At 40.9% G+C, this 12470-nt stretch overlaps 1 protein-coding gene across 4 annotated transcripts in view; it reads left to right on the top strand.

The window, feature by feature from the left end:
• The window catches only part of TPK1 (thiamin pyrophosphokinase 1), a 334385-nt gene that overhangs the window by 188135 nt on the left and 133780 nt on the right, over nt 1-12470 (top strand). For all 4 annotated transcript variants that reach the window (XM_060021056.1, XM_060021054.1, XM_060021055.1 and 1 more), the window contains one exon: nt 5258-5404. In XM_060021056.1, the coding sequence (XP_059877039.1) occupies nt 5258-5404 (147 nt within the window). The remainder of the gene's footprint in view (nt 1-5257; nt 5405-12470) is intronic.

Here is a 12470-nt window from a genome sequence, read left to right as displayed (position 1 = left end):
TGGAGAAATAAGGGCAGAAGCAGAGATCTTTTGGAGGCTATTGCAGTGTTTCCCATGAGACAGAACGTTGGCTTACATCCTCTGATGGATTTTGATGGCCGTGGTTGTGATGAGGTTGTAGGTACTGAGGAGGGGAGAAATTTTGGATACGTACTGAACTTAGAACCAGTAGAATCTCCTGAGAGGATAAATAAGGGACGTGAGAGAGGAGTCAGGAACGACTCTGGGAGTTTTGGCTGGAGCACCCGACGTGGGGAAGACAGTGGGAGACCGTGATTGAGGGAAAGATCATGGAACCTTGGAGATCTCTATTGGATTCCAAATGCAGATGTCAAGTAAGCAATTGAATATATGAGGCTGGAATTGAGGAGAGAGGTCTGGACTGAAGATACACAGTGAGGAAGTGCTGACATTGATGGTATTGGAAGCTACAAGGCTGCCTGAGAACACCAAGGGAGGGGATGTAATGACAATAGAATTAAGGACCTTGCTCTGGACCACTCCAGAGATGTTAAGTTGTTCCTGAGAAGACACATCCAGTGAGATCAAGGCAGTATGGTTTGCTGGAAGCCCATCTTTCTGGAAGAGACTTCATCCAGGAGGAGGTAAGAATAAACTTGTCAGATGTTGCTGATGGATCGAATAATGTCAGAACTGAGAACTGACCATTGGGTTTTGCAATAGGATGTCAGTGATGATAGTTTTTGGTGAAGTGATGGGGCTAGCAAAGTTGTCTCTCGTCTGTATTACTGTGCTGATCTCTTAACGATCTCCTGGATTTCTTCTTTGCCTCCACACAGTTTGTTCTCCAGACACCCAGCATGGTGACTTTTAAAAATACATACATCGTGTCGCCCCTCTGCTCGAAATGGCTCTCCACTTAATGCTAATAAAAGTCGGGACTTGACAATGGCTTACCAAGGCTCTATACAGATCTAGCCTTTAGATTTTAATGATTCCTCCTGCTAATTTCTCATTCAGTTCTCACGACTAGCCTCCCGACATTCTTTGAAAATGCCTGGGGCCATGTCACTGCTTCAGGGCCTTACTACAGTCTGTTTTCTGATGGGTCTGGCTCCAGGTGTCTGTACCTGACTGGCTCCCTCATCTCCTTCAGGTCTTTGCTGCTCCTCTCTTACCTTTCTGATGGAGCCTGCCCTGGCTCTCTTGTTTGAAGTGGAAGCTCTTCCCAGCCTAGCATTTTTCATCTCTCTTTTCCTACTCTCTTATTCCCCTGTAGGACTCGCCATCTTTTCACATCCCGACTAATATACTTATTTTCTATTTTTATTAATTGCGTGTTGTCCTGCATCTGTTTTTTAAATTATTTTTAATTTTTATTTTATATTGGAGTATAGTTGATTAACAATGTTGTGTTAGTTTCAGGTGAATAGCAAAGTGATTCAGTTATACATATATTCTCCTCCACTTGAATATCAATTCCATGGAGGCAGGAGTTTTTGTCTTGTTTACTGATCTATCCTAAGTGTTCAGAATAGTAGCTAACACATGGTAAATGATCGATAAATACTACCCGGGGTAACACATGTGAAATAAGTTATTCTTTTCAAAAGCTACTAACTGTTAGAATCCTTGCCAAGTAGGGAAGTACTGTTCTGTAGGGTTTAGATGACATTAACTCAGCCTACTAATCAGCTTCTTGCCTCTCTGGTTATTTATTCAATTTTCCCTGATTTTCTATGCTTCGGGGAAGCTCAGTAAATGCTTGCTGTCTGCCTTGTCGCACACGCTGCGGCTGGCATCTGTGATTCCTAGGCCTCCTCTAGATGGAGAGATATACAAGTACGTCAGCAGTCGTAACAAAGTGTAGCTGGGTGTGCTGTAAGGAGTAATTGGTGGGTTTTGTTGATCAACCTGGTGCAGACACATGCAGACGCGGAGTTGGCACCAGGGAGAGGCGTGTGGAATTAAAGGGCTGTAATGCTCACGGATCCTAGAGAGGAAGGCATGCCGTGGGCCATGCAGGGGCCTCGTGGCGGGAGGGCACAGGGTGTGAGCTTAACCAGGCAGGTGGGGAGCCAGCAGAGAGAACGAGGACCCGTGAGCAAGTGCCTTTTGGGGGTCTGGGTGTGGACACAAGCAAAAGCTTGAGAAGCTTCACTGGTGTGTTTGAATGTCACTAGGTCAGTCAGAGGAGGGCACAAAGGGGAACTTGGCCAGGCGCTTACAGCCCGTTCGTGGAGATGCTGAGGCGACCAGAAAATACCATGTTTTAAAAATGTACAGTACGCGGGGTAACGTAAGAAGTAAATGCACAGGGCTTTGCGTCCAGGTAGAAAAGGTATCCTGGCAGTCTGTAAATAGCCTGCTTTCGATTGAACACTCTTTCCCAGGGGCGTTGCTGTCCTAAAGGCACAAATCTAGGCTTGCAAAGCCTATGTAAATATACAGGGTTGGTGAATATCAGATGTCCTACTTTTTTTCTTTTTTCTTTGCGGTATGTGGGCCTCTCACTGTGTTGTGGCCTCTCCCGTTGCGGAGCGCAGGCTCAGCGGCCATGGCTCACGGGCCCAGCCGCTCCGCGGCATGTGGGATCTTCCCGGACCGGGGCACGAACCTGTGTCCCCTGCATCGGCAGGCGGACTCCCTACCACTGCGCCACCAGGGAAGCCCCAGATGTCCTACTTCTAACCAGAACTAAAGAACTACAGAAATAGCCCTGGGCTGGCTCCTGCGCCCGCTGCAGCTTGCACTGATCCTCTAATGTTTTTAATCAGTCTGGATATAAACATTTCCTGTAGGGAAAATGAGTAGTGATGAGAAGTAATCTCGCTGCTTCTTTATTCTGAAAAATTCAATGACTGATTTACAGATATTGCTGATTCATCATGATATCCCGGTGTGGAAGATGTGGATTAAGTTTCAGCCTTAAAGGTTATGGGATCCCCCAAGGCTTGGAGTATAGTAATGAAAAATTGAGAACCTACAAAAAGGATTCCAGAATCTGCATAGTGAATCAACTATTTTATCATCAGGCCTTGGTTCTTATATGAATTTAGGATTATGTAGATAGGACCGTGCCATGTGCTTTTTACCAGAGCCTTAGAACTTTCTCTACTTTATATTTCATATATAACTTCTCTTAGTGTCTTTCTCTTCAGTGTAAAGCAAATTCTCTTTAGTTCTTCTGAGGTCCTATATAATGTCTGGGCCTTTTCCCCTCCAGTCTGGAGTGGCTTTACTAATAAGGTTTCCTAAACACGACCAGGAGCGATTACCAGACTTGATAACACCAAACAAAGGTTTGTAAGTTTCCTCTGAAGACTAAGGTGTCCCAGTCCTCACCTGTGTATTAGGAGTAATACATGCTTCCTAGAGTGCATGGCCTTTCTCTGCCTCAAATCTAATGCTCGGAGTTCTAGAAAGATCGCCAAAGAAAATTTTAGATCCTCTAGATGTATGGTATACTTGTCTTAAAATATTCTAGCTTTGACCTGAAGCATCTTATTCAAAATAAAAATTCCTATACTCTGAAAAGGTCAAAAATAGGAAACTCATTCCAAATTTCTTAATTTTTCTGTGTAGTTTACTTTTTTATGTTTTTATGGAATCCCGTTCTGATTTATATATTCCTGTAGTATGGCGATTAATCTCTTTCTTCCTTAGACTGACTAGTTCTTTCTTGCAGTGTCTTCACTTATTCATTCATCAAACATTTGAGGTCTTGTACATGTTAGGCACTATGCAGAGGACCAGGGCCACAGCCTGTGGACCAGAGAAGCACAGCCTTTGGCTTTATGGAGCTTAAGCCACTTACTGTTCCTCTAGAGACTGAACAGGTTATACCGGTGCTTGGGTGATATGTTACTCTTCTAAAATCATGCCGCCTTCAGACTGTTATCTGAGCTTTTAAAATGTACTGTTTTAAAACTAAAAGCCAGGGGCTTCCCTAGTGGCGCAGTGGTTGAGAGTCCGCCTGCCGATGCAGGGGACACGGGTTCGTGCCCCGGTCCGGGAAGATCCCACGTGCCGCGGAGCGGCTGGGCCCGTGAGCCATGGCTGCTGAGCCTGCGCGTCCGGAGCCTGTGCTCCGCGGCGGGAGAGGCCACAACAGTGAGAGGCCTGTGTACCGCAAAAAAAAAAAAAAAAACTAAAACTAAAAGCCAAATGCTTCCTATCTGTAAATAATTTCTATTTTATTCCAGGTAGAGTGAGTATAACTGTCACTTTTTATTGTATGTAAGGTTTTCTTATAATAATTTAATTAAGCTCTCTGTCTTTCCTTTTTCATGATCAGTATACTAGCTTTGACCCTGCTGGTGCATCACAGGATCAGGCTGACCAGCAGAAGGAAAGAGACCAGGCAGTGCCTCTCTTTCATTCTCCTTAAGACCTTCAGCCACCTGCCTTATGCAGGAGGAGACTGTTACTCTGCCCCCTTCCACTGCCCTGCAGCCGTTCTTTAACCATTGTCTTGTATGTTAGGAAAGCATCACAGTAATTTTATATACAAATAGCATGGAAATGTATTTTCAGCAACAGGGGAACATTTAAATAAACTATACTGTAGTCATAGGAAATGCTTTGCTTAAGGTGTTAAATGAAAAGAAAGAACATACCAAACGACATGTACCAATAATAAAAATAGTAATATAAATGTAATATACTGAAAATAATATAATAGATGAGTAGCTAACACTTTTTAAACAATCACTGTGTTGTGAACATGTTTTAAATGCTTTGCACTTATTGACCCATTTAGTTACCTCATTTAATCCCCCCAACAACCCTCTCAATTGGTAATTATTATCCAGTTTTTACATGTAAACATAAAAATGAGGTACAGAGAGTTTAGGCAACTTACTGGGTTTGGTGAAAAGCCAGGATAGGTCCTTAAGATACCTAGGTTCTAGTGGGGGCTCACTCACTGTTGGGTGATCAAAGTGCCCACAGGGATGCTGTGAGGAGTGGATGGGAGAGGCACCAATTGTGAAATCAGGAAGACTTCCACATGGAAGGGACATGGAACAGAGTTTTAAAGGGCGAGTTGGCTAGTTTTCCAGGTGAATAGGCAGATGGGAAAACCTATTGAAACCTGACTGCCACTCACCAATCTTGTGACTTAATTCCTTCATCTGAACAACACAAATGATGTCTGCCATTTCTTCGTGGCTTATCTAATAAAATAGGGTACTGAAAGCTCTATGGAAGTGTTTGATGTTATTTAATTATTTTATTTATTTATTTTTTAAAAGTCCTTAAATATGTGACTGCTGGTTTTCCTTTGCTTTCTTAGGTAGATATGATTGTGACCCTGGGAGGACTTGCTGGACGTTTTGACCAGATTATGGCGTCAGTGAGCACTTTGTTCCAAGCAACTCGAATCACTCCTTTGCCAATTATAATAATCCAAGAGGAGTCTCTCATCTACCTGCTCCAACCGGTAAGTGAGGATTAAATACAGTGTCAGCGCTTTGCTTCCACAAAACCTGTAACATTTTCGTACACAAGAAGAAAACATGTGCCCCATTTATGTATTTGAACTGTGAGTGAAGTTGAGGTGTTTGATTACTTGTGGCTAAATGGGAAACAGGTGGAGGAGAAGCCTCGTTGTACTCAGAAAAACAAAACAAAAGTTTTTAAATTAAATTGACACTAAGAATTAAATTCAGCATTTTTGCATTTTGAGCAGCTGAGTGTGAGTGCCACTTGAGATTAATCTCAGAAGAGAAAGCACAAAGCTTGGCAAACATTACAAATGGAATTCTTGTATATTTTCAGTGTTGTCGTTATAATTGGAAACTGCATTTGATTTTGTTAAGCACTTAGTCTTGAGCTTTTACTGTTCATAAGTTGCTTGGTTGTTAATTTCACTCTCATGATGATGTCATTCATTTCCAATGATAAACATCAAGGAAATTTTCTATCAGTGTAGTGCTTAGAATAGAATTCTTATTATATAAACATGTTTTATGAGGTTGATGAGTGTATTTCAGTTTGAAAAATGATTGTTTGGCAACATTTTTTTTTTGTTTTTTTTTTTGCGGTTTTTTTTTTTGGGCCTCTCACTGTTGCGGCCTCTCCCGTCGCGGAGCACAGGCTCTGGACGCGCAGGCTCAGCGGCCATGGCTCACGGGCCCAGCCGCTCCGCGGCATGTGGGATCCTCCCAGACCGGGGCACGAACCCACGTCCCCTGCATCTGCAGGCGGACTCTCAACCACCGTGCCACCAGGGAAGCCCATGTTTGGCAACATTTTTTAAAGACAGTGGACAGTTTTTTGTTTTTTTCTTTTTTGCCTGTCACTGTAATGTGCTGCTTACAGCTTTGCTCTCAGTCCCTCTGCTGTCCATCATCTGTAGCTTGCCATTACCTGAGAACTGTTGTTTGGTTAACATGGCATGCGTGCTTACCGTCGTTCCGCCAGTTGTGCATTTTGTTCTGGCTCTTTGCCTTGCGTGGCTTTGCTGCTTTCTGGAATACTTCCTGTGAGGTGCGAAAACGAAGCTGAAGAATTCGGTTTTCAGACTCCATAGTGTCCATTTATTTGGTCAACAAAGAGTTACGGAGTGCCTGCTACCTACCTGTTGCACTGCTGGGCAATTGAAGATTAAACAGAAATAGTAGCATGTGTTCTTTACTCTCTAGTATATGTCTAGTGAAGAAGACATTTATAAAACACAGACATAAAGCAAGGTCAAAAGGTTAGTACATAAAGATGATGAAAGATTATATAATCTGGTCATGGGTGTGTAAGGAAATGCTTCACAGAGGCACTCAATTTTATTTACTTAATTCAACAATTTTTTTTTTTTTTTTTTTTTTTTGGCTGCTGTACGGCTTGTGGGATCCTAGTTCCCTGAGCAGAGATTGAACCCCGGCCCTCGGCAGTGAAAGCCTGGAGTCCTAACTACTGGACCACCAGGGAATTCCCAACAAATATTTCTTGAGTACCTGCTATATGTCAGGTACTTTTCTAGGGATACAGCAGCAAGCAACAATGACAACAACAAAAAAAAAAACCCTTCCTTTCATGGAACATAGATTGTGTTGAGCTTACATTTCAGCAGAATCTCGAAGGATGAGTGGATGTCTGCTATTGAAGATGATGGGAAAGTCATTCCAGTTAGAAGGAGCCACTAAAGAAAGATAGAGCTGAAGGGCATGTTATGGCATGTACAGGTAATTCTGAGCAGCCATATGGAAAATGTTGAAAGATCAGACTCGGAAGACTACTTTGGATCCTACCTCTGAAGAACCTTGAACTCTACATACTACAGTGTGAACTTGTTTGCCATAAGCTATGGGAAGTCATTAGAAGATTTCAGTTAGCAGTCTGACATGCACAGATATGCTTCTTAGATTTCTCATTAGATGTTTATTAAATACCTGTACTTTCCCAATAGGTTCTGAAGCGTGAAACTCTCTACCGTTGTGAAGCGTTGAGCTTTATTGTTTTATAATGATTTTATGATGCTGCGAATGCTAAAATAGTCAACTGCAACTTGTCTCTATGTAAATACTCTGGCTAAGAGATAACTAGATGGGGTACAATGGTTTTTGCAAAGTAAAATTGGAAGATTAACTGATAGCAAAAACCACATCTAAAAATGACTTCTGCTCTTAAGATCTTTTCATTATCTGTGGTGTTTTGTATCTTCTTTGAATAATTGTAGACTTCCTAAAATGTATTCAGCTTGGGATTTCTTGGAATTCCTCCATCTATAGATTGCTGTCTGTCCTCAGTTTGGAAAACTCTCAACCATTATGTTTTCAAATATTGTCTCATCCCCCATTTTCTTTCTCCCTTCTTCTGCAACTCCAATTAAGCATATATGTGATCCTCTAATTGTATCATATATATCTCAGAACTTGTCTCTTGTATTTTCTGTCTTAATCTCTCTGGGCTACATTCTGAAGTTCCTCATTGCCTCTGCAATCCGCTTCACTCTTCTGCTTTAGCTGTTCTATTTTGCTACTAAACTCATCCTTTCAGTAGCAAAGGCTATTCCTGCCATGATTCATCTCTCTTACAAGCTTTCCCTTTACTCACATTTTAAAAACTCTTAAAACATAATTGTCCTACTTCCTTTATAGTCTAGAAAAATTCTGATATCTGCAGACTTTATAGGTCATCTGTCTTTTATGTTCTCTTTTGCTTTTCTATTTTGTAACCTTGATTCATTCCGTATTTTGTGATTTTTAGCTATGACCTCATATTTCTGGGAACTTTACCTGTGGGAATTACTTATAGAAGGAGTTAAAAGTGAGTCCAAGGAGAATTTAGAGTGGACTTCCAACCCAGTTATTTATAGGCACTAATAACTTAGGACCTTTCGTTTGAGACTTTTTTGGACCATCTCGGTGGTATGTATTTTGAAGCTAATTCTGCTGGGAGTTTGACTTCCAATTACAGATGCCCAAGGAAGACTTATTCCTCTTCTTAACCAAGGTTTGCCTGGACAGTTTTCCTAGCATTCACGTGGGGGTATCCTTTGTATTCGTCTTTTCTCTGAGAATCTCCGCTGAAGTGGTGCAGTCTCCTTTTACGCTCCTACGTTGCTCAGGCTTGCTCTCCTAATGACCTTCCATACTTGGAGGCCTAAGCACCTGAAACTCAAGTTCATCTGATTTGGTAAAAATCAAATGCCTGTAAGGTGAAAGGTAGATTGGTGTTCTTTTTCAATCAAAACTTAGTTTTTGGCTTTTGAATATTCTTTGAAAAAAAGAAGAAGATGTTTGATGCATTTTGAAAGATTCCCTTTAATTTTTTTCTAGCTTTTTTTTTTTTATTGTTGTCGGTTGGCCAGGGTACTAATCTACCCTGTGTATGTTGCAGTGATAATGAACCCCCAAATCTCAGAGGCTTAACTGAGATTAAGCTTAATTTTTTTTCTCATTCATGGAAAATCTGGTGTGGTTTGGGCAGTATCCTCCATTTTATATCCAAGCCAATTGGGAACATGTTGAGTCAGCAGCGGAAAAAAGGTTACTGTAAAAAGTGGCACTGCATGTTTTTAAAGGCCAGGCCTGGCTGTGGCTTGTGTCACCTTTGGTGAACACAGTTACGCTGCCCCAGCTCAGTATGAGGTGGTCGAAGAGAGGAAGGCTGTGGGCCGGAAAGATGACTGAGCACAGACCATTGTCTCCGTCAAAGACAGAGGTTATGTTCTGTAACATAATCATCTTTTTTTTTTTTCATTTATGATATGTCAGACTTTAATCATTGAAGGAGAATCCCCAGTTCCCCAAACATAGTAATCATGGTAAGTGTGCCTGCATACCCCATGTCCTCTAGAATCTCTCTCTGGTCATTTGATCTTGTCTTATTGAAACAACTAGAAAATTACCTTACCCTATCAAGTAAGTATTACATAGCGTGAGGCAGAAAGTTCACACAAGACCATACCCTCTCCATTGCATGAGAGGAGTAAGAATGTTTAGCACAGACTTTCCTCTGGGGGCTCAGTAGGGTTGGCTCTGCTCGTCTTTCCCAGGGGTCACATCCCAGGTCTCTGCTTCTCAGTCACTTTTAGTGAAAGAGTAGTTAGCACCCAGAGCAACTGCAAAAGCCAAAAGGAGTATGTTTGAGGGCTTAAGATACGAACCAGGCTTACACACCCTACCATATTTTTAAGCAGTTCTAATTATACACTTACGAAATGTGATCAATTAAAAGCTGATTATTGCACAGAAGCAGCCTATATCCTAGAAATGGAACACGCAACGTTGGAGCTGAAATGACTCTGTAAGATGTATTTTCATTTATCTCTGTGTTATATGTGGCGTATGTAGTAAAGTACGCATCTGTAGTAGGTAGTGTGCGTATTCAGGACGATGTCTGCAGGATACTGTTCCTTGTTAATAGGGTTATTGTAGTCACAATCAGGATGGACATACCATACACGTAAATTGAAACCATTTTCAAATATTTTGGTGCTGGACTAAGGAAATCAATCTGGTTTGCTTCAGTGACAGATAAAGAATGCTTTCAAAATGTTTTAAATGTACTTCTTAATTGAAAGTCATCAAATAGCTATTCTTGAGAAAGGAGGTAATTGGGGGACTTGCACAAGAAGCATATCATTTGAGCTTCATAACAGTCCTGGGAGGCAAGCAGGACAGATCATAAGAATCACACAGCAGTATTTTGACTCAGCAGTTTTTCCACTGCACTACCTTTCCTTCTTCATGGGATTAATGGGCTGAGATGGAAATGACAAACTCTTAAAACAAGTCACAGTCTGCAGGCTGGTCATTATCCATAGGGTATGCATATGTGTACACACACACACACGCACGCACACACACGCACGCACGCACATAAATTCTCTACAATATTCTTTTCAAATAAGCTTGATCTTGGATGCCCCTTAAGGGTATATCCTACCTTGTGGCTTTACCCTGAAATTAAACAAAAATAACACTCTGCATTTTCCTCAACTATAAAAAAATCTACCTACAATAAGAATCTTCGTTATTTAAACAGATTAAATGAGATTGCCATCAAACTTTGCTAAAATATATCAAAAGTGGTAGAATTCAATATAAATGTTAATTATTATGAGTATTACTTTTGAGGACAGCGTCTTCTAGAATTGGTTCTATAATTCCAGGTTGTGTGAAGTTGAAGATAATAGCAGGAGGTGTGAGATGTCTTATGGGACCTGTGTGTTTGGCTGATAAATGTTTTAGTGCTTGTATTTGCTCTATGACGGTGAAGTGGCTGGGATAGCACTGGACCATGGAACTAAAATGTGCTTCTCTTGATTTTTCTAAAAAAAGCCTCCCAACCCTCAACTCATCTTAATGTTTCTGTAATGTTCTGTGTTTCTTTCTCTACATACGAGACTCTTGTGAGAGCGTGTTGTGTAAATAAACCCTCATCCTTCATTCATTAAGGGTACGTCAGTCATTTGGGACAGGCCTGTATGTCGAGAGCCATTCAGTTAAAGTTGTGTAGATTGTTGCAGACTAAAATCTTTCATCTAATTCTCTTTTCAGTCCACTTCCTATGACTCATTTTTGTTAATTACAAATAGCTGATTCAGTTTGTTATCCAGCAGAAACTAACATGACACTGTAAAGCAATTATACTCCAATAAAGATGTTAAACAAAAAAGGCAATAGTGTACTTCCAGGTCTATATAAATTTGGAAGACTGGAAGTTTTTAGCTGGTTGACTTTTTTAGAAGATAATGTCTTTTCGATTGTATTGTGGCATATTTCACTTGCTGCGGGTCAGATGTCATTATGAGTGAAAACCTCAGTAGGGAGCGTTTACTTTGAAGGGATGTTCAAACTGCCATTTTAAAATAGCAAATTAAAAAAATAGAATGCCTAATAGCCCCTCCCCAAAGAGTCATCATCCCTCTTTTACCCCACAAAAATGTGTTCTTAATAAGACATCATGCCCTTTTATGAGCAGGAGATTTTATGAAAATGGTGAGAGACATTTTAGCCATGAAACCCCACTGATGTCAGTGACGGGTTAGGCTGTGTTCCCCGTGAAGACAGCCAGGTGCTCAGAGCGTGTGTGTCGCATTTACTATGCAGGGTGTGAATGGCTCCAGATTTCACATACATACTTTCTCATTTTCTGGTCCTGTGCTTCTCAGGAGTCCAGAAACATTAGCTTCTGTACACTGAGCATAAATTATCTTTTATCTCCAAGTTTTATGGCAGTTGGTAATACAAGTTAATAGGATTTATGACCAAAAAATGAGCTGTCCGAGAGTTAATAAGGCATGTCTTCTGCGTTATCCCAAACCTCGTTCAGTGATTCCTGTTCAGGATTATAGCGTCTGATGTATAAGAGAATGCTGTTACAGAGCGACGCTGTCGGTTTTTATCTCAGTTGAACGAACTTCTACATACATTGTAAATATTTCTTCCTCATGATCTTAGCCATGTTTCCTACTGCTTGTTTTTTTCCTCTCACTAGATCAATCATTTACTGTATAATGTCCTGACATTTTCTCCATTATACATTTGAAATGCCGGTAATGAATATGATAGAAAGCTGTTAATAGTCTGATAGAAAGAAGCTGAATATCCGTGATGTAAATTTGGTGTGCATGATGGTTTCTGCAGAGAACCAGGGGTTTGGATCTGTCTGTCCACACGTGCAGCACCATCTCATCAGTGAGAACACCGGAGAAGTGATTCTCAGAGTGATTTAGAGTGCGGGGACTCTATAGGCAACACTGATAATCTTCTCACGGTTTATTATCCAATTATATAATTCCTTTCTTTGGATTATTATTTCATTCTCCCTCTGTATCTTCTCAATTTTTGTTGTTGCTTGGCATCTTAGAATCTTTTTTATAAATTATAAGTAGCATACAACCATTCAGTATTGGTGTAAATAGTATAAAGTCTGAGAGATCATTTTATAGATGAGCAATTGCAGACACTTAAAGGTAAAGTGATTTTCCCAAGGTTATGCGCAGCATTTCCTTGAAAGAAAATTTCTGCTGAAAATGAAGTAGATTTCATGCAGTGATGCCT

This window comes from Delphinus delphis, chromosome 9, assembly GCF_949987515.2.
Source record: "Delphinus delphis chromosome 9, mDelDel1.2, whole genome shotgun sequence".
NCBI classification, from domain to species: domain Eukaryota; kingdom Metazoa; phylum Chordata; class Mammalia; order Artiodactyla; family Delphinidae; genus Delphinus; species Delphinus delphis.
Note: the sequence above shows the minus strand (reverse complement) of the source record. Positions and strands in the feature narration are given on the sequence as shown.